Source organism: Musa acuminata, chromosome BXJ1-8 (genome assembly GCF_036884655.1).
Source record: "Musa acuminata AAA Group cultivar baxijiao chromosome BXJ1-8, Cavendish_Baxijiao_AAA, whole genome shotgun sequence".
In the NCBI taxonomy this organism is placed as follows: Eukaryota; Viridiplantae; Streptophyta; class Magnoliopsida; order Zingiberales; family Musaceae; genus Musa; species Musa acuminata.
In genome coordinates, this window is record NC_088334.1 from 20,180,456 (window position 1) to 20,202,548 (window position 22,093).

The 22,093-nt window shown below is 38.0% G+C and overlaps 1 protein-coding gene across 2 annotated transcripts; it reads left to right on the forward strand.

Moving 5' to 3' along the window:
* The first annotated feature begins 1,216 nt into the window (after positions 1-1,216).
* Positions 1,217-4,827, forward strand: LOC135587668 (pentatricopeptide repeat-containing protein At2g03380, mitochondrial-like). 2 transcript variants are annotated; one of them, XM_065079308.1, is made up of 2 exons: positions 1,217-3,138; positions 3,457-4,827. In XM_065079308.1, the coding sequence occupies exons 1-2, from the start codon at positions 1,254-1,256 to the stop codon at positions 4,125-4,127; spliced, it is 2,556 nt and encodes an 851-aa protein (XP_064935380.1). In that variant the 5' UTR covers positions 1,217-1,253; the 3' UTR covers positions 4,128-4,827. The 2 variants fall into 2 exon arrangements, with proteins under 2 accessions (XP_064935380.1, XP_064935379.1); XM_065079307.1 differs by having other exon boundaries at positions 1,217-4,827.
* The last annotated feature ends 17,266 nt before the right edge of the window (positions 4,828-22,093 follow it).

The following is a 22,093-nucleotide window of genomic DNA, read 5'->3' on the forward strand; positions in this document are numbered from 1 at the left end:
CATCTAAGATAGTCTATTCAAAGTCTTGAAATGGATTAGAGATAACGCTTGCCAACTCGAATTACCTTTCTACGAGAACATGTATTCAATTGTTAACATGAAAAACTTATAGATATTCAAGCAATCGATGCTAGATAATGAGTCAAGTCAGACACTACCGTCAATGGATGACTTAGTGATCGACCAATAGAAGACTGTGTATAAAGATATTATCATTAAAAAGAATGTTACCACCATAAGAAGAGACATTAAAATAACTTTCTGAGTTAGATACAAAAAGTAAAACTCGAGTTTAGAAAGATGGTTTATGAAAGAAGCCAATGAAGTAAAGTGTACCTATCTTCAATTCTAAATTCAAAAAGAGCTTAATTACAAAATTGGAAAAGCGATAATCAAGGACAATCAAACCCAATCCAAGTTGTTCTCTAATTTAAATCAACCTTAGTATTAGTTATACTTTGATTAAATTTAGATCTAGCCAACTCAATTCCAAACCCAACTCCAAGCTTGAAGCTTAGGTTTAACTAGCTTAAAGTCTTAACTCGACTCAATTCGAGATGGACTCAGATTGGAAGGAGAGTAGGACTTTAATTATAAGTCCTCTCTAGCATAACAATAATAATAAGAAATATTAGTTTAGAGAGAAAGACAATTGACCTTAGAGAAAGGAGAGAAGAAGTAGGGAGATGCAATAAGTTGCAACCTCAAAAAGTTCAAGCTTGTTCATCATGAAATTCTTTCAATAGTTTGTGTTTAGGTATATTTTTTAAGAAAAAATCTAAATTATTTTCTTTTTGTTCTCTTCTTTTAATATCTTTATCAAGCTCCCACAAAATATAAAATTGGTTCCGAATCAATATCTAAATCGGATAAACAAAATCTGAATTAATAAATATATATAAGAAAAAATCTAAATGGACCGATAAAGATGATTAAAACTGAAAAAAGAAATTTTATAAAGAATTAAAGAAAATAAAATAATAAACTAATTTTTAGTTTTGAGATATAGAACATACGAGCTATAAGTATCGTGGTATAGTGTTTTTGAAACAGAACATCTTTAAGGGGCTTCATCGGTACTTTAGTCTTATGCACCAAACGATCTGATTTGATTCGTGAACTGACCTGGTTAGAAGTCCGGTCCGCGACTAACTGGTACCGTTCGGGTTTAATAACTATGGGTTCGCCGCATGCGGAGGCCTCGTGCAGGGCTGCTCAATGGTTTCCTTTCTCTGGCCACTCCACTTAGCACGATGTTTCCCGACAGCTTCGCCCTATTGAATCCTCTCCGCCTCTCTCGTTGCGGTTCCCTAGACTCTCTCAAGAAGCTCCACGTCCTCCTCGTCGTCACCGGGCTCATAAACGACCACTCCGTCGTCCTCCAAACCATCAAAAGCTATCTTCGCTTTGACCAGCCGTTGCTCGCGCTCTCGGTCTTCGAAACTGCGGAGAACCCGACGCTATACGTGCAAAATCTGGTGATCCGATGCCTTTCACATCACGGCTTTTACAGTGATTTGCTGCGCCTTTACTCGCGATCCCAGCATTCAAGCCGACACCGTCTTGGCTCGGATGAGTTCACGTTCCCCTTCGTGATCAAGGCTTGCTCCGCAGTTTCTGGCTTTCGAGCTGAGAAAGAGGTTCATTGTGTAGTCCTGAAGTCTGGATACGGAGGCCATTTGGTGGTACAGACTGCTCTTCTTCATATGTACGCGAAGACTGGCCGTATGGAATGGTCGAGGAAGGTTTTCGACGATATGTCTGGCAGAGATTTGATTTCCTGGAACGCGTTGATATCGGGCTATTCTTCAAATGGGCTTGACCGAGAGGCTTTCGAAGCTTTTCGGCAGATGCAAGCGGATGGTTTGAAGCCTAATTCGAGCACCTTCCTGGGTGTGATTCCTTTGTGCAGAAGTCTTGGACCACCTATGGCAGGTGATTTGATGCATGGTCTCGCTCTGAAATGTGGGGCTTTTAGTGACAAGGCCTTGGTGCCTACTCTTATTTCGATGTATGCTGGATGGGAGGATCTAACAGCAGCTAGATTGCTGTTTGATCTACTACCCTCAAAAGATCTAGTTGTTTGGAATGCTATGATTTCAGGGTATTCACAGAATGGGAAATGGGATGAAGCCATCGAAGTTTTCCAGCTCATGCATCACAGTGATGCAAGGCCAGACATTGTCACGTTAGTCTCCATCCTTTCCTCTTGCAGTAATCTCTGTACTATTGACTGTGGCAAGTGCATCCATGCTATTGGAATAAAACACGGCATTTCTGATCAGAGTTCTGTTGTTGCTGCACTTGTTTCAATGTATGCTAAGCATGGAGAAATCGATTCAGCTGAGGATCTATTTCACACGACACCAGAGAAAAGCTTACTTCTATGGAATCCTATGATATCAGGCTATCTTTCGAATGGGCTTTGGGACATGGTCTTGGGTGCTTTCCATAACATGCAACTTGAAGGTGTGCTTCCAGATGACATTTCTATGATCAATGTCATTTCAGGCTGCACGATGGCTAAAGACTTGTGCCGTGGTAAATCTGCCCATGCATACAGTATCAGAAAAGGATTCATATCAAACATAAGAGTGATGAATGCACTCTTATCTTTATACTGTGATTGCAATCAGTTCTCTACTTCACTCGAGTTATTTCACCGAATGCAAGTCCGAAGTGTAATTTCTTGGAATACTTTGATAAGTGGGTGGGGGAAGATTGGAGATATACAATCCTTAGTAGCATCATTTCGCTCAATGTGTCAGGAAGGTGTAAAGTTCGACATGGTCACTGTGATCAGCATTCTCTCTAGCTTTTGCAGTGTTGAGGATGCTGCATCTGGATTGTCCTTTCATGCCTTAACAATAAAAAATGGATGCAATTTGGATTTGTCTGTTGCTAATGCACTTATAAGTATGTACATGAATTTTGGTGATACTGAGGCTGGTAACCTACTGTTCAATGGTTTGTCCTCCAGAAGTATCATCACTTGGAACGCTCTAATGACGGGATACCGTAACACTAACTTATTTGCAGAGGTCATGATCCTTTTCAACCAATTGAGGATGGATGGCCAGAAGCCAAATTCTGTGACCTTGTTGAATGTATTGCCTGCATGTGAAAGCCAGTTGCATGGTAAATCAATTCAAGCTTATGCTGTTAGAAATTTCTCTGTGTTGGAATCATCCCTTCTTACAGCAACAATGATGATGTATGCTAGATTTGAAAATGTTCGTTATTCCCACCTGCTCTTTGAGATGATAGATAAAAAAAATGTTGTTGCTTGGAATACTATGATGTCTATATACATTCAAGCCAATCATGCAGAAGCAGCAATCCACTCTTTCAGAAAAATGCTTTGGATGGAATTAAAACCTGACCATGTAACGATGTTAAATTTGGCATCGGCATCTTCTCACTTATGTTGTCTAAATATGACACAATGCGTGACAGGCTCTGCAATTCGCAGGGGCTTCGAGAGTCACACCTCCATCAGCAATTGCCTTATGTATATGTTTGCAAGGTGTGGAAGCATACCAACAGCGAGAAAAGTGTTTGATGGGTTAGAGGAAAAGGACTCTATCAGTTGGAGTGTGATGATAAATGGATACGGAATGCATGGCGATGGTAAAGCTGCCCTTCTACTCTTCTCAATGATGAAAGAAGCTGGGTGGCAACCAGATGACATTACTTTTGTTAGTGTTTTGTCTGCTTGCAGTCATGCTGGTCTTGTCGAACAAGGGAGAACATTCTTCAAATCAATGACAGAAGACCATGGCATAACACCAAGGATGGAGCATTATGCATGCATGGTGGACCTGTTTGGGAGGACAGGGCACTTGGACGAAGCCTATGATATCATTAAGTGCCTTCCTTTTAAGGCTTCTGCAAGCTTGCTTGAGTCCTTGCTTGGAGCTTGTCAAAGCCATGGAAATGCTAAAATTGGAGAAGCTATCGGAAAGTTGCTCATTGAGTACAGACCTAGCAATGCAAGTTCCTATGTGATGCTTTCAAACATTTATGCTGCAGCCGGACAGTGGACCGATTATGGAAGGGTAAGGTGTGATATGGAAGTCAGAGGAGTGAAAAAGGATGCAGGAATAAGTCTTGTTCAGGTAAAATAGCATGGTTGTTGGTTACTTGCTGCACTAACAATTTTCTGTGGATTATATTGTATTCAGACACAATGTTCATGGTCTTGAATCAGATTGATAATTTCTAATGTCAAATTAAGCAGTGACCTAAGTTGAAGACGTGTTCACTCATAAGCTGAGAAGAAAGACCAATACCTGACCGTAGAAACTCAAAGGTGTCCGAAGAGTTTAATGGTAATATTCTACTTTGTTAAATATGTTCTCCTTTGTCATTTGGAAATTGCTGCACTGCTAGTAAATGACATAAATGAGAACAGGGATAGGAATAGATTGGCTGGTAATCATTTGAATCAGCATGATAACCCTGGTGTACATCAAGCAAAAGATTTCACAGGATAATCTTTCAATGATCAGATCATCTATCACAAATTCATGGCCAAGTATTACAGAAATATTACGGTTGAGTGAACAAGAAAGTGCATAAAGCAGTCTCTAATAAATTTGTGGCCAAATATTGCAGATTGATTGTAGGATGAATCTTCTCCTAAAAGCTTCATTTTACTATTCTCAAGGATGGTGTTGTTGGGAAGACATGTGAAGGAGACAGGATTGAGGCACAAACATTCCAATTTCTAATCCGTTTGGGGGAAAGATTGGATGGTCTCGATCCTTCTTTCGAGTGAATTTACGCTTTTTGGGAGGAGTGTAGTTATTGGAAGACGAGGGAATTCAAAAGAGGATAAAAATTTATATTGTTTTTTTTGAAGAAAAGGAAAATCTAATCTCACAATTATAAACAAACTTTTTGCTTCTTGAGCAATAACTCCCACTCCTTAAGGTTGGAATTTGTTATTGCCTCCCTTTTTTATCCACCTCTCTACTGTTAATTGCCCTGTCTTTAAACTGTTGCTTGTTCTCTCTATGTTGTTCTGGTTAGGGAGCCATGCTTCATTTTATTAATCTGGTGGAGAAGACTCCTAACTAAAGTTGGACTCTCAATCGGAATCCAACTCTCCTTCCGATCCGAATCCAACTCGGATTAAGCTAAGTTGAGACTTTGAATTACTCGCATCTAAGATTTAAGCTTGGGTTTGGGTCGGCTAAATCTGAGTTGAATCAAGCATGACTTCAATTGAGATTAAGCTAAATTGGAGTATTATTCGGACATAGAATAGGAGTATGACTCAAACTTAGTTTGATCATCTCTCTCTAAACACGACTGTCCTAATTTGGTGATTCAGCTCCTATTAATCTGGAATTGAAGATGAATAAAACTCTGTTTCACTAACTTTTTTTGTGCACAACTTTGCAAAACTTGACTTTTGTCCTCTATCTTATTCAGAAAGCAATTTTGATACCTCATATTATGGTAGTAATATTGTTTTCAATAATATTATCTTCATATAGAGTCTTCTCTTGATTAATCACCAAGTCATTTATCGAAGGTAACATCTCACTTAATTTATTATATAGCATCGATAGTTAAAATATCTTTAAATTCTTCACATTCACAACCAAGTATATAGCAACTCAAGTTGGCACGCACCATATCCAATCCACTTAAAAGACTTTGAACGATTGAGCTTGAGTACCAAGACGAGATTATCATTTTGAAATCAACCCTTAACGTGTTGTACGTCGTGTCAATCCTTCTATTTCTATTGAGTCCGTTAAGGCTAATATTCAAATTTCTCATGCACCAATTGGATGTACTCAAGAAATTTCTGAGCTTGTAGAGCTATGTTACTTTATTTGAAGGTTTGTGATGATAAATCGATCATGAACTATAGACCAAAACAAAAGGGCTTTAGTATCTTTTTATAAAAACTATCATGAACTTTTAGAATCATTTTATAAAAAATATCATGTCTTTTTCATCATTACTTAAGTTTTGACTTGAGTAATCTTCTTTAAATTTAAGGGTAATATCATTTTATTTCTTTGGTAAAATTTTTTTTTCTTCTTTATAAAATTTATATGTCATTTTATAAGTTATTAGAGATCCTACGAGTTCTACACGAGATAGATTATCCAAATCTTTTTCTTCGTAGATCACCATCAACTTTAGATCCTAACTTTAAGAAAGAAAACTTAAGGCCTTACAAATCAATTTAATATTAGTATAACTTTTGTTAGGTGCTTTCAATAATATCCATAAACTGGTGTACAAGTCATCAATGGACTTGCTTGATTTCATTTTAAATAATACATAATTATGAACTAAAAGATTAATTCTAGATTCTTTTATTTTATTAGTTTCTTTATATGTAACTTTAAATATGTGTCAAATATCATGTTTATTATTATAAATAGAAATTTGATTGAATTCATTTTTATCTAAAACATAAAATAAAAGATTCATAGATTTAGCACTCAAAAGGAAAATTTCTTTTCTAAATCATTTTTGTCATCCATCCATCGGTTTGGTAGATATTTAAAAACTAAACCCAATAATATTTCATAAATCATAATCAATAGAAAGCAAAAAAAATCTCATTTTAGTTTTTTAATGTATAGTTCATCCTATTGAACATATATAGAGTGGCACTCTTAATTGCTTTAAAATATCATTAGATTAGAACCCTACACTAATATCAATTATTAGGATTGTAATGACACTCATTGAATCTCATATTTTGATTATGAAACCACTTGATATATGTTTATGATTTAATCTGCGTTTTGAGTGACGTAGGATGCTTCGATCAGGATGAGACAATTAAAGCAGGAAAAATCATGTTGTACCGGAGGAACATGTCAGAAGATTGGACGTCGGGCCGGTGGATCGGTCGACGTATCGACGGAAGGCTTCGGGCCATGGACTCGGGCATCGGGCCAAGAAGATCGGGTATTGTGCCAAGGATATCGGAGTTGTGAAGTCAACTGACCGATTGGGAAATAGGCCGTAGGAGAGGACGATGCACCGAAGAATCGGACGAAGCGTCGAGGGACCAATGACATGTTGGACAACTTGGTTAATTGCTTAGGATTAATTGTCTCGATCGAAGTTTTGTTTTACATGTGCAGGATTAACTATGATGGGAGTAATACATGCAGTAGGAGTTACGCCGGAGTCAAGACTCTGATCACGTTGGGAGTTCGAGAGTTCGACAGAAGTCCGGACGGTCGTCGGAGGTTCTACGGGGACAAATCCGAGAAGTCCAGGAGCTTGCCAAAGAAGCTCGTCAAAACTCGCCAAGTGGATCGTCGCAAGTCTAGGAGTTTGCCCGAAGTCCGCAGGAGCATCACCGAGGGTTCATCGGATGATCGACGGAAGTTCGCCGGAAGAAGCGATTGACGCACCGGAGCAAGTTGTAGTAAATGTCTTAAGAAATTCATAGTTAGCATGATGATTAAATTAGAAATAGGAGATGATCCCATTAACTTAATCTTGGGGAAATTGGGCCCTTGACAGACCCAAATTGGGCCGAATAGACCAACCCATTCGGACCCAGATTTCTTGGCCAAAGGTGGCATCGCTTGGGTCGGCGGTGGTACCGCCCAGGGCTCAGTCTCCGAGCTCTGGCTGGGCAGTGCAACTGCCTTTGACAGAGGTGCAACCGCTTGAGCTCAGTCTCCGAGCTCTAGTTGGGCGGTGCAATCGCCTCTAACAGAGGTGCAACCGCTTGAGCTCGGTCTCCGAGCTCTGGTAGGAGGTGCAACCGCCCCTGATAGGAGGTGGCACCACCCAGAGGCTCAGTCTTCGAGCTCTGCCAGGCGGTGCAACCGCCCCAGTCTAAAGGCACCGAAAGCTTGATCTTACTCTGTGATTTTAGAGCTCAAAAGTGTTGTAAAGTCCAGAAGTTCTCCTCCCTCTTTTCTTCCAAGTTTTGATCTTTCAAGAGAGGAGAGAAAAGTTTGTAAGGGTTGTCTCCTAAGCCCATCAAAAGTAGTGAAACTGTAAAAGGGTGGTTGACCTTCGCCTATTGAAGGAAGGCCTCTAGTGGACGTCAGTGACCTCGTTGGTGGAGGAAGCCAAAAGTGGATGTATGTCAAGATTGACTGAACCACTCTAAATCTCAGTTTGCATTTACTTTGAGCATATTATCTTTACTGCAAACCTCCTCAATAGCTTACTGCCTTCTGCGCATTTACGATCGTGTTTCAAAGTTCAGTATTTTCTGAATCGGCGTTTAGACGTAAATCAGTTTTATCGTACGAACATCATATTTCAGTTTGCTCTTACATTTTGATTTCCATCATAACTGCAAACTGCCTTCATAGATTCGCTTTAACTGTATCTCGCTTGATCACAAGTTAAAGTGATTTACGAATTGGCTTTTCTATCGAAATCGCTTTTATCGTAGGAACGCAGTTTTAATCGTCGAAAGTTTTCCGCTGCACTAATTCACCCCCCCCCCCTCTTAGTGCTCCTAATCCTAACAATTGGTATCAGAGCCCGATATTTCTCATTTCAGATTTACACCCGAGAGAAATGGCTCTTCATGGCTTTAAAGAGGGTTTTTCGGTTGTTCGTCCACCGTTGTTTAACGGATTGGACTACACTTACTGGAAAACTCGAATGAGAGTTTTCTTGATTTCTATGAATTTGGATTTATGGAATATTGTTTAAAACGGTTTTCAACTTCCCTCTAAACCGATGAACGAATGGTCGGATTTGGAGAAGAAGTATTTTTCTTTAAACGCAAAGGCTATGAATGCCTTATTTTGCGCTTTGGACAAAAATGAGTTCAATCGGTTTCTATGTGCGAAATGACTTTTGATATTTGGCGAACACTTGAAATCACGCACGAGGGAACTAGTAGAGTCAAAGACTCGAAAGTTAACATTTTATTGCATGATTTTGAGCTTTTTTGAATGCAAGCAAGCAAGACTATAGGCGACATGTACACCCGTTTCACGAATGTCGTCAATAATCTAAGAGTTCTTGGTAAATCTTTTTCGAATTTTGATCTCGTAAGCAAGATCTTAAGATCCCTTTCAAAAAGGTGGGATCCTAAAATAACGACAATACAAGAAACAAAAGATTTAAATATTTTTCCACTTGAAGAACTTATCGGTTCATTGATGACATATGAAATGGTGCACAATGCACATGATGAACATGATGAACAAAACAACATTCCAAAGAACAGGAAGGATTTTGGACATAGAACATTTGAAGACCACTCGAGCATAAGCTCAAGTGATGGTGAACTTAAACTACAAATGAAACAAAAATTAAAAAGCAGAAAGAACGGAACTACTTGCTTTGAACGCAAGAAGAAGAACACAAAGTGGTATGAATCGAGCTCCTCCGAAGACGAGGAGAAAATCAAGAAAGGCGAGGTGGCAAACTACGCCTTAACGACATTCAACGATGAGGTAATCGAAACCCCCTTAATTTGTTTTGAAATTACTTGATGTTTTTCATGATAGATTTTCTTTTTTTAGAATAATTATTTTTCTTAAAAATTGTATATTAAAAAAAAATATTTGAAAATGCAAGAATATGATCATGCTCGTAATTTGAAAATAATAATGAAAATTACATGTTTCATGTTAATGAAATAAAATGTTAGATTTAAATCTAATGATCATATGTATGTTTTTCTTAAGAAGAAAAAATGTGTATTTTGATTATTTCTTATTTTGATTAAAACCATGCTTAATGTCTTAATGAAAATATTAAGAAGTTTAATATCATGCTATATGTGGTTAAGAAGTAATAATGTGTATCATGTTGATTTCCATTGTTATTTCTCGATTTTGATTAAATAAAATCATGCTTGAAGAAATGCATAATGATGTAATATTAAATATTTTGATACTATGATTGATAATTTTATGCATGAAATTTTAAGTTATACATGATGATAAGCATGTGTTATTTTCATAAGTGTATTTGAAAAACATATGGCAAAAATGTGTCCGAATGCATGAACTTATTAAAATCATTTTTCGGACGTCCTTAATTCACTCACTAAATTGCTATAATGAGAACTTTACACTATTACATGCCTTAATAACATGTTAGAAATTATGTGTTTTGGATACAAAAATTTCCATGATCATGAGCATGTTTTATCTTCATGATTGTATTTGAAAATCTATAGCAAAACCATGTCCGAATGCATGAAAGTGTTAAATTTTATTTTTGGATTTTCTCGATATATTATTCTCTTTCGGACTTAATAAACATATGTCATATCGAGTTTGATTCATATAATTGATTTTTGACATATGGAATCAACTAGCAAATGCATCTCTCATAGACTTATCTTGTGAAACATATCTTTCGAGAAATGGATTTGATGATTCCTTCTTATATCTTTAGAGAAATAGTTTTCGTGCAAGGATTTGATTCACACACATATCTTGATCCTTGTAAAAATGAAGTGTGCTTTAATATCCTATCAATTTTAACTTTATTCAAGCAAGCTCACTAGTGACTTTCCTCTTTCATGCAAAAAAGATAATAACAAATAAAGAGGAAGAAGTAATGAAAGTTATCTCCATGTCATGTTTTCCTTAAGGTGTTTGTATAATTGATATCCTATCACTCATTATTGAAAAATGACATAAACCTAGTTATGGCATGAATCATTACCGTACTTACGTTTAAAACTTGCTTATATTGTTCTCCTTTTTGTTGATGACAAAGGGGAAGAAAAATATGAATCGATACTATGAGTGCTATATTTGAATGAGAAATAGATGAAACGCTATGATTGCTAAATACTTGAAATATTTGAATCATGTTAAGATATCAATAATTTGCATCGTAATTTTACTTGCTGATATCTTGCCATGTGATGAAATGCTATGATTTGTTGCTAAAATGATGCATGCAATACTTATGCTTTTTATTATGATGTATGTGATGTATTGCATATGATGTAAATGATGATTAAAATTACCTTAATTTGAATTCAAGGTTTATCTCAATTATGGAATTTTGAAATAAGAATGATTACTCACCTTTGTCATGATTTAGAAATTGACATAAAGGGTCTTCCCTTCTTTTTGACAATGAGAAAGGGAGAGATAGCTAGCTTGCACAATTCAAGAAGAAAGAAAAAATTACACTTCTCAAAAGAGAAGAAATTGCTATCTTGAACATCACCGAGAATTGCTAGCTTGAAATCTCAAGAAAATACAAAAATGTACTATCTTGCCTATCTCAAGATGCAAAACAAGCTAACTAGCACTTTGCAACGGAAGCAAAATTGCTAGCTCAAACTTTGCAAAGGAAGCAAGAAATTGCTCATCTCAAAAGAGAAGCAAAGATTGCTAACTTACATATTTCTAGAAGCAAAAGTGCTATCTTACCTATCACAAAGAAAAGCAAATATGCCAACTTGCATATCTTTGAATTTGCTATCTTGTATGTTGTACAACTTGCATATCTAAAACTTGATAGCTTGAATGTTCTAAGCATGATGTAACACTTGCTAAATTTTCTAGCTTCAAAACTGCATGATAATAAAACTTGATATTCTGTTTTTCATGTAATGAGTTAAACTTATATTCCAAACACAAGAATAGTTGGACTTCTCCTTTTTGTTGATGACAAAGGGGGAGAAGTATGATGTTATGAATAAGTTTATGCATAAGTTCATGATAACGTGTTACAAGTATTCATGATGAATATTGCAATGACTTGAATTCAGTTTGAATTCAAAGTTCTATCAATATGACATATTGATAGGGGGAGTTTGTTTAAACTCCGGGAGTTAAGGATAACTCCGTCATCAAGTAGTTGTCATCATCAAAAAGGGGGAGATTGTTGAATCTCGTATATTGATGATGAAACCACTTGATATATGTTTATGATTTAATCTACGTTTTGAGTGACGCAGGATGCTTCGATTATGATGAGACAATTAAAGCAGGAAAAATCATGTTGTACCGGAGGAACATGTCAGAAGATTGGACGTCGGGCCGGTGGATCGGTCGACGTATCGACGGAAGGCTTCGGGCCGTGGACTCGGGCATCGGGCCAAGAAGAGCGGGTATTGTGCCAAGGATATCAGAGTTGTAGAGTCAATTGGCCGATTAGGCAATAGGCCGCAGGAGAGGACGATGCACCGAAGAATCGGACGAAGTGTCGAGGGACCAATGACATGCCGGACAACTTGGTTAATTGCTTAGGATTAATTGTCTCGATCGAAGTTTTGTTTTACATATGCAGGATTAACTACAATGGGAGTAAGACATGCAGCAGGAGTTGCGCCGGAGTCAAGACTATGATCACGTTGGGAGTTCGAGAGTTCGATGGAAGTCCAGATGGTCGTCGGAGGTTCTATGGGGACAAATCCGAGAAGTCCAGGAGCTTGCCAAAGAAGCTCGTCAGAACTCGCCAAGTAGATCGTCACAAGTCCAGGAGTTTGCCAGAAGTCCGTAGGAGCATCATCGAGGGTTCATCGGATGATCGACGGAAGTTCGCCGGAAGCTCGCCGGAAGAAGCGATTGACGCACTGGAGCAAGTTGCAGTAAATGTCTTAAGAAATTCGTAGTTAGCACGATGATTAAGTTAGAAATGGGAGGTGATCCCATTAACTTAATCTTGGGGCAATTGGGCCCTTGACAGACCCAAATTGGGTCGAATGGATCAGCCCATTCAAACCCAGATTTCTTGGCCAGAGGTGGCACCGCCTACGTCGGCGGTGGCACCGCCCAGGGCTCAGTCTCCAAGCTCTAGCTGGGCGGTGCAACCACCCCTGATAGAGGTGCAACTGCCTGAGCTCAGTCTCCGAGCTCTGGCTGGGCGATGCAACCGCCTCTGACAGAGGTGCAACCGCTTGAACTCGGTCTCCAAGCTCTAGCTGGCGGTGCAACCGACCCAATCAGGCGGTGGCACCACTTGAGCTCGGTCTTTGAGCTCTGGCAGGAGGTGCAATCGCTCCTGACAGGAGATGGCACTGCCTAGAGGCTCAGTCTTCGAGCTCTGCCAGGCGGTGCAACCGCCCCAGTCAGGCGGTGCAACCGCCAGACCCCGGAATTCTGGTAGATGACAGTTTTGAGCTCGAAATTCAAATTGGGTTGGGGCCTATAAATACCCCACCCTTTCAGCAATCAAAAGGCAACCTAAAGGCACCGAAAGCTTGATCTTACTCTGTGATTTTAGAGCTCAAAAGTGTTGTAAAGTCTAGAAGTCCTCCTCCCTCTTTTCTTCCAAGTTTTGATCTTTCAAGAGAGGAGAGAAAAGTTTGTAAGGGTTGTCTCCTAAGCCCGTCAAAAGTTGTGAAACTGTAAAAGGGTGGTTGACCTTCGCCTATTGAAGGAAGGCCTCTAGTGGACGTTGGTGACCTCGTCGGTGGAGGAAGCCAAAAGTGGATGTAGGTCAAGATTGACCGAACCACTCTAAATCTCGGTTTGCATTTACTTTGAGCATATTATCTTTACTGCAAACCTCCTCAATAGCTTACTGCCTTCTGCGCATTTACGATCGTGTTTCAAAGTTCAGTATTTTCCGAATCGGCGTTTAGACATAAATCAGTTTTATCGTACAAACATCATATTTTAGTTTACGCTTATATTCTGATTTCCATCATAACTGCAAACTGCCTTCATAGATTCGCTTTAACTGCATCTCGCTTGATCACAAGTTAAAGTGATTTAGGAATCGGCATTTCTATCGAAATCGCTTTTATCGTACGAACGTAGTTTTAATCGTCAAAAGTTTTCTGCTGCACTAATTCACCCCCCCCCTCTTAGTGCTCCTGATCCTAACAACACTAAGAGAAGGACAGGGATTGAATTAGTGCTATAATAAATTTTAATTAACTTTAAAATTTGATCCAAAAAATATCAAAAACATAATAAACCAAATATTGAGTGTGAGCGAGAGTCATGAGTAAAATAAATGATGCAAAGTAAATAATCATAATCCAAAGTCACAAGAAAGAGAAAGAATATAAATTCATTTATAGTTGTTTAATCTTCTTAACTTACGTCTACTTTCGGTTCATTTTCTTTCGAGGTAACTACCTTTCATTATCTATCTTACTTCTAACAAATAAAAATCAATAATCTTTTTTCTATTTTAGGCTTAGGAAAGAAATTTCATACTAAAATTTTTATAAGAGACCTCTCACCTGCTAGTATCTAGTATCATAATTAAACCCAAGAGGGAGAAAAAGACTCAAACAGTGCTCAAAGAGAAAGCTAAAATACTTTACAAACTTAAGAATGGATACTCTCTATCAATTAAACCTAAGTGAGATATTTATAGCTCCCAGGAGGCTTTAAAAATAGTGTCAAAATTTTAAATTCTAATTATTTTGGTGTGTGAGCGATACTACCATTATCTTTGGCTAGTACCACAATCTTCTATGTGAAGTAACAATGCTGGACTCTAGTAGTACTATTATCATAATTTTTGACATAAAGTTATAATATTGAAATCTAATGATACTACTATCATATTTTTTTCACATGAAGTTATAATACTAAACTCTAGTAGTACTATAATCATAATTTTTGACATGGCATCGCAAAACTTGATCTTGGCGATACTACCATTATCGTAGTGGTAGTGCCACCATTGATCTAGGTAGTTCGAGCTACATGTTTTGTTCTTCTAATGGCTTAAATTTGATCAAACTTCAAGCATAATAACTATTACAAACTTAGGCTCAATTTTAGCTTGATATTAGCTCAAATTAGTACAAAATAATATCGACCAGGATATTAACTCTTCAACCACTCATCTAGCACATCTACAATGCTTTCAGCATATTGTCCACTCTTTTAGCATGTTATCTAATATTCTGACACTTTGTCTAAATCTTCAGTATATAATCGTATCCTCTAGTATATCGCTCAATCCATCAGCTTGTTATCTTCGTCATGATATTTGATTTTTTAATGTGATATTTGACCCTTTCATTATGTTGTTTGAATCTATAGCAAAAAGTTCATTCTCCGATATGTCGACCAATCCTTTGGCTCGATATCCAATTTTTGGTACAACTATCTTTCGACACAACTTCTAACTCTCTAGCTCGACATTTGCCCTTCAATGGTCTGAGTCTTTGGTCAAGTATTTTCTACATCATTTATCTTAATAGTATATTAGCTTATCAAATTCATTAATTGATATCAATATTAAAATCAGAGATTAATAGATGGTAATCATTCCTAAGATCAATCTACTTAGAATCAACCAATAAGTCTAACATATTATCCAACTTATGGATGGGGAATTATTATTTAACAGTGATTTTATTGATGGCTTTAACACTAGTGCATATGCACTACCTATCATCCTTCTTTTATGGTGAGAAAAGAAGGTACTGAATAAGAACAAAGGCTTTCTTGTATGAACCTATCACAAAATAGTTCATCAACTTGCCTCTTGAGCTTTTTATACTTCGTAGGATTCATCCAATAATAGGGAAAATAGGATAAGGAGGCTCCTAAAACTAAGTTAATGGCATGTTGGATATCATGCATTGGATGTATATTTTATAGGGAAACTCCTCTAAAATTTTTTGATCATCAAGGAGCAACTTGGTTTAGGACTCGAGCTGAGCCTCTCTGGTTACCAAGGCAAAAGCTATACCCAAGTCTTTAAGCTTGGCAAGCTAAGGGCCAAATCTTAAAATGTCCAAAGGCTTGGGTGCAAATACAAGCGTTGAGACTATTGCTAGTCATAGGTGCACTGCAAGCTAATCACGTGAGTTTTGACACGTGTGACATGACATGCAATCTTTTTTCTTAATATTATTATGATATTTTTTATTTTATATTTCTTGATGCATAAATATATTGTGATGTCTATGGATATGTGCAATAGGAATCAGATCATGTTGAGATCACGATAGTGAGAGCGATTCACCTTTAAACATAGACCCCAAATAATCCTAGTCATAGGTTACTCAAGAGAAACATCAAGATAATCGGATAGATTAGTGTGTTGTATACACGTCCATATGATAGAGATAGCTGGTCTCATAGTTGCTCGTGTGGGGAAACTAGGGCTATAGTGCAAGTGCTCATTGGAAAATGAGTTTACTGATTGATTCACTTATGAAATGTTAGATAGTTGATGATACCTCATTGTTGGACAATGATTCAATCATCCTAATGATGTACCTGGTCCTTAGACTTGAGACACTAATGATGTCATGTATGAGTACTCCACTCTTTGATACTGGACTTATAGGTCTGGAAGTTCTAGATCTAGTACAACTAGTTATCGGGAGTGGCAACCAATCTTAGGAGGGCTATTGAGTGTTGATAAAGGATATTTGCACTCAGTATTATGAGTGAAATATCCCATATATTTGTACTCCAACAAATCCTTGGCCAAGGTCATTCGGATTGAGAGAAAAAGAGTTTTCCGGGAGAATCCAATTTGAGCGAGACTCTAGGAGAAACCATATGGGCCTGACAGCACCATGCCCGGTATATGATCTTTGAGATATTAGATGGATGAGGGACTATAGGTATATAGTAACTAAGGACAAATGGGTCCAAAATATTGAAATCCCCTATATCATCTAGGATTACGGCGTAGTGGCCTAGTATGTTCGTAGTCGATGAATTTAGTGAATTCTTATAGAGATAATAATTCACTGAGGCAGAAGGAGTTCTGACAGGTATGACTTAGGGCCAAATCGATATTGGGCCTAGAGGGTCACATACATATAGTAGGTGTTGCAACAAGTAGAGGTTCGTATATGAGATATCTATTGGAGCCCCTATCTTATTGGATATTCAATAAGCCCTTGAATTATTTGATCCTATGGATGAGATCTAATAAGAGATTATTGGGTAGAGACCCACTAATCTAAGAGGCTTGGGCAGTTGGATAAAGATTCAATACCTAATAGGACATGATCCATTAGGGTTAAATTGATATAAGGCCTCTATAAATAGGAGAGAACTAAAGGGCTATAGGCTAGGCTTCTTGGTTGCCACCTCTTGTTCTCCTCTCCCCTTCTCCTCCTCCTTAACCAACAAGTGTGGAGATTTGGGTAATGATTTGAGGAGCATCTTTGTAGCCTCTACCATGTGGATCACCACTAGAGAGGAGAACGCTTGACCTCCTTCATCCTATCCCACAAATCTATAGAAATTGAAAGATATATGATCTTCCTTTGTAACACAACTATCTCACAAGTGATTTTCAGTTTCGTGGATTTTTGCACACCAATCTTCGCATGACAATGAACATCTTTTGAAAAATTTAAGATTTTTATTTTATGTTCTTTCGCTACACATGTGATGCCCCTAGATTTCCCTATAACTATACCCTTAGAGGTACTAAGCTCTAATCTTCTCGAGGCTAAGGGGCTAACTAAATCTTCTTCTTATTGTGTTTAAAGCAATAGGTATTGACTTTACAATATCAAGTAACCAAAGCCTACCAAATAACGTATAGGAAACATCCATGAGAACTATATTATATCAAATTTGATCCTTATATATAACTAAATTAATAGGATCCAAACATCTCTAGGTAACATTTATATGAGACTAGTCTACCCAAGCTGTTGAATCCTGAATTTTGATGATGAAATCAATTGATGAGTTTATGATTTAATGTGTTATTTGAGAAAAGTGATGCAAAACTAACTTCGATCAGAAAAGGCAAAATGATTGAAGCAAGAATAATCAAACATTGAGCTAAAGTTAAAAAATGAGCATCGGGCCGAAAGAATCAGATATTGCACCAAGATCGAAAGTTGTAGGACTTAACTTATGGATAGATCAAGTGATATGCCAAAGTTTCAAATGATGGGCCAAAAGTTCGTCGGGATTTCGGATGAACAAATGATAAGCCGGACAACTTAGATTTGCAATCTTGTAATTGTGTTAGTCCTTATTGTCGAAGTTATGTCTTAATTTGAGTTAGGTTTGGGTATAACCCTACTAACTCAATTAGGGGCCAACTGGGCCTTAGTTGGGGTTATTTTGGGCTAAGTGAAAGGCTCATTCAGTAGTCCCTAGTTGTCCCAAGCAGTGGCACCACCAGGGCTAGCAGTGGCATCGCTTGAGGCTCAACCTCCCAAGTTATCTGGGTAGTGGTACTGCCCATACACAGTCTTCGAGACTATGGTAGGCAGTGGTATTACCTAGTGTTAGTGTCAGACTGGAAAATGGTACCACCCAATATTAGACTGACAAGCGATGGTACCGACAGTTATCAGTTTGATAAAATGGTGGTACCGCTAGTACCTCGAAAACCCAAGATAAGATACTTTTTAGCTCTATTTTTTAAGTCATTTGGGGCCTATAAATACCTCACTCTTTCCTTCATGAAAAAGCATGAAATGAGAATAAAAGTCTTGAGATTTTGAGTTGTAAAAGTCTTAAAAAAGTGCTAAGTATCCTCCTCTTTCTTAAGTTTATTGATTATTCTAAGAGAGGTGTGAGACTTATAAATGTTATCTCCTAAACCTATAAAAAGGGGAAGATTTATAAAATAGTAGTTGGTCTTCGCCCATTGAAAGAAGACCGATAGTAGAAGCTGGTGGCCTCGATGAAGGAGGAATCGGGAGTGGACGTAGGTCACAATAACCGAACCAATATAAATCTAATGTACTATTTTCTTTTGTTGTTAACCTTCATTGCCTTCTTATTTAACTATCGACTACTTTTGTTTGCACTCTTATGAATGTTTTAAGTTTAAACACATTTCCAATACAGGCTTTGTTGAACATAATTTTTCAAAATCATCGAAAGTTTACAATATCATTAATTCACCCCCCTCCCTCTTAGTGACATTCACGATCCTAACAGTTTGTATCAGAGCTAAGGTTTTTCTCATTTGATTTAACACTCAAGAGAAATAACTTTTGCTAGCAATCAAGTGTAGGGAAATCTAGGGCCGACAACACATGTGTAGTAGAAAAATATAAAACAAAAATCCCTAAATTTCCCAATGATGTGTTTCGTTGTCGTGCGAAGATTGGTGTGTAAAATCAGTGAAACTGAAAACCACACGTGAGATGGTTGTATTACCTAGGGAGATCGTATATCCCTAAATCCCCGTAGATTTGTAGGAGAGGATGAAGGAGGTCAAGCGTCAACCTCTCTAGCGGTGATCCACACAGTAGTGCTACGACGACGCTCCACAAATCGCTGCCCAAAACTCCACAGCTACTATCTGAGGAGGAGAATAGGAGGTGGCAACTAAGAAACCTCTAGCCTATAGGTGTTTGGTTCCCTCCTATTTATAGAGGCCCCCTATCAACTTAACCCTAATGGGTCCTACCTTATTGGATATTGGATCTCCATCTAACTATCCAAGCCTCTTATATTAGTGGATCTCTATCTAATAATCTTTCATTGCCTGTGATTGGATCTCATTCATATGAACCAATAATTCAGGGGCTTATTGGATATCCAATAAGATAAGGGCTCCAACGAATATCTCATATCTGAACCTCTACTCGTCGCAATGCCTACCATATGTATGTGACCTTCTAGGCCTAATAATGAGCTGGCCGTGAGTCATGCCTATCAGAACTCTTTCTGACTCAGTGAATTATTATCTCATAATAATTTACTCGACTCATCGACTATGGATGTACTAGGCCACTATGCCTCAGTCCCCAAATGATATAGGGGAATCCAATCCATTAGATATGTTTATCCTTAGTTACCATGTATCTATAGTCCCGCATCTATCTACTCGAGTCTCGGATTCTCTCGGAGAACTCTTTCTCTCTCAATCTGAAAGACCCTAGCCAGAGATTTGTTTAAGCAAGAACATATGGGATATTTCTCTCATGATACCAAGAGCGGATGATCTGCTATCGACACTTAATAGCTCTCGTAAGGTTGGCTACCACTCTAGATGACCGACTATGTTTGATCTAGAACTTCCAAACCTATAAGTCTGGTATCAAAGAGTGAAGTACTCATATAGAACATCCTTGGTGTCTCAAATCTAAGATCCAGATACACCACTAGGACTACGGAATCGCTGTCTAATAATAAGGTATCATCAACCATCCAGCATTCCATGAGTGAATCAATCAGTGAACTCATTCTCCAATGAGTACCTGTACGATATCTCTAGTGTCCCCATACGAGTAGCTATGAGACCAGCTACCTCCATTATATGGACAGGTATACAGCACACAAGTTTGTATAGTTATCTCGAAGTCCCTCTCGAGTAACCTATGACCAGGATTATTTATGGTTTGTATTTAAAGGTGAATCGGTCTCATTATCATGATCTCATCATGATCTGATTCCCATTACATAGACCCATGGACATCACAATATATACGCATATATACAATAAGAAATATTAAATAATAAAATGTCAAAATATAATAAGCAAACAAAATATATATCATGTCACACGTGCCATCCCTCACGTGATTGGCTTATAGGGCATGATCTCTTTGATCCCCTACTTGACCTAAAGTCAATCACCCACTTGTCCTAAAGCCAATCACCTATGTGTTTGATCCCTATCAGACCCCTGTAACACTCAAAGACAATATAAGACAACGGCTTTGTTAGTGGATTTATGATGTTATCTTTAGATGGAACTCTTTTTACTACTATATCTCCTCGGATCACGATCTCTTTGATCAGGTGGAACATCGTTAGAATGTTTCTAATAGACTCGGATTCTCTTACTTGAGCAATCACCTTATTGTTGTCATAATATAAGGGAATCGACTTCTCGTTGCCCGACATGACTCCTAGAACTATGATGAACTTCTTTATTCAGACTCCCTCCTTTGTTGGCTTTGCTGTAGCAATGTACTTTACCTATGTTGTCGAGTCAACAGTAGTATCTTGCTTAGAACTCTTCTTGTATATGTTGAATCTCGGATTTTGATAATGAAATCAATTGGTAAATTATTTGATCCAATCTATATGTTGAGAAAAGTTTACAGGATTAACTATGATAGTAATCAAGGCATAAAGAAAAACGAAGTACTAGAGTCAAGATTGAGAATTTGTTGGGAGTTCGAGAGTTCGTTGGGAGTCCAGAGTTTCATCGGAAGTGCTGCTAGAATTGATTGAGAAGCTCATCGGAACTCATTAAGAAGATCATCGTAAAGTTTAGGAGCTTGTCGGGAGTCCACTGGAAGATTACTGAGAGATCGTTGGTGTTGAATCTCGGATTTTGATGATGAAACCAATTGATAGTGTTTATAATTTGATCTACGTTTTGAGTGACACAGGAAGAATCATGTTGGGCTAGAGAAAAACATGTTAGAAGATTGGACGTTGCACTAGAGGATCGATTGATGTATCGATAGAAGGCCTCGGGCCATGGGATCGGGCCAAGAAGAGCAAAAATTATGCTAAGAAAATCAGAGTTGTAAATGTCAACTGGCCGATTTAGCAATAGGCCGCAAGAGAGGACGATGCGCCAAAGAATCGGACAAGGCATCGATGAACCAATGATATGCTAGACAACATTTGATTAGCTTGGTAATAATTGTTTAAAATCGAAGTAGGTTTTAATGTGCAAGATTAACTATGATAGCGATCAAGGCATAAAGTAATATAAAGTCCTAGAGTCAAGAACGAGATTTCGTTGGGAGCTCGAGAGTTCGTCAGAAGTTCTGCCAGAATTAACTGAGAAATCTAGGAGCTTACCAAAGATGCTCATCAGAACTCACCAAGAAGATCGTCGTGAAGTCTAGGAGCTTGCTAGGAGTCCACTGGAATATTGCCAAGAGATCGTCGAAAGTTCACCGGAAGATCACCGGAAGCTCGCCGAAAGAAACCTAGATTTACCAAACTTATTTAGCTTAGTGTATGCCTTAAATTTCATAGATAGCATATAATTAGGTTAGAATTAGGTCAACTCAATTAGGGACCAATTGGACCCAAGTTTGGGCTGTGTTGGGCCAAGTGGAAGGCCTAAACAATGACCCAACAAGTGGAACCGTTGTAGCACAGTCTCCGAGACTGTGTCAAGCGGTGGTACTACTAGTCTTGGTGTTGGTACCGCTAGTCTGGGCGGTGGTACCGCCCAAACACAGTCTCTGAGAGACTGTCAGATGGTGGTACTACCAGATTGTGTAACATCCCCCATTTAAAAAAAAAAAATTAGTAAATGCTTG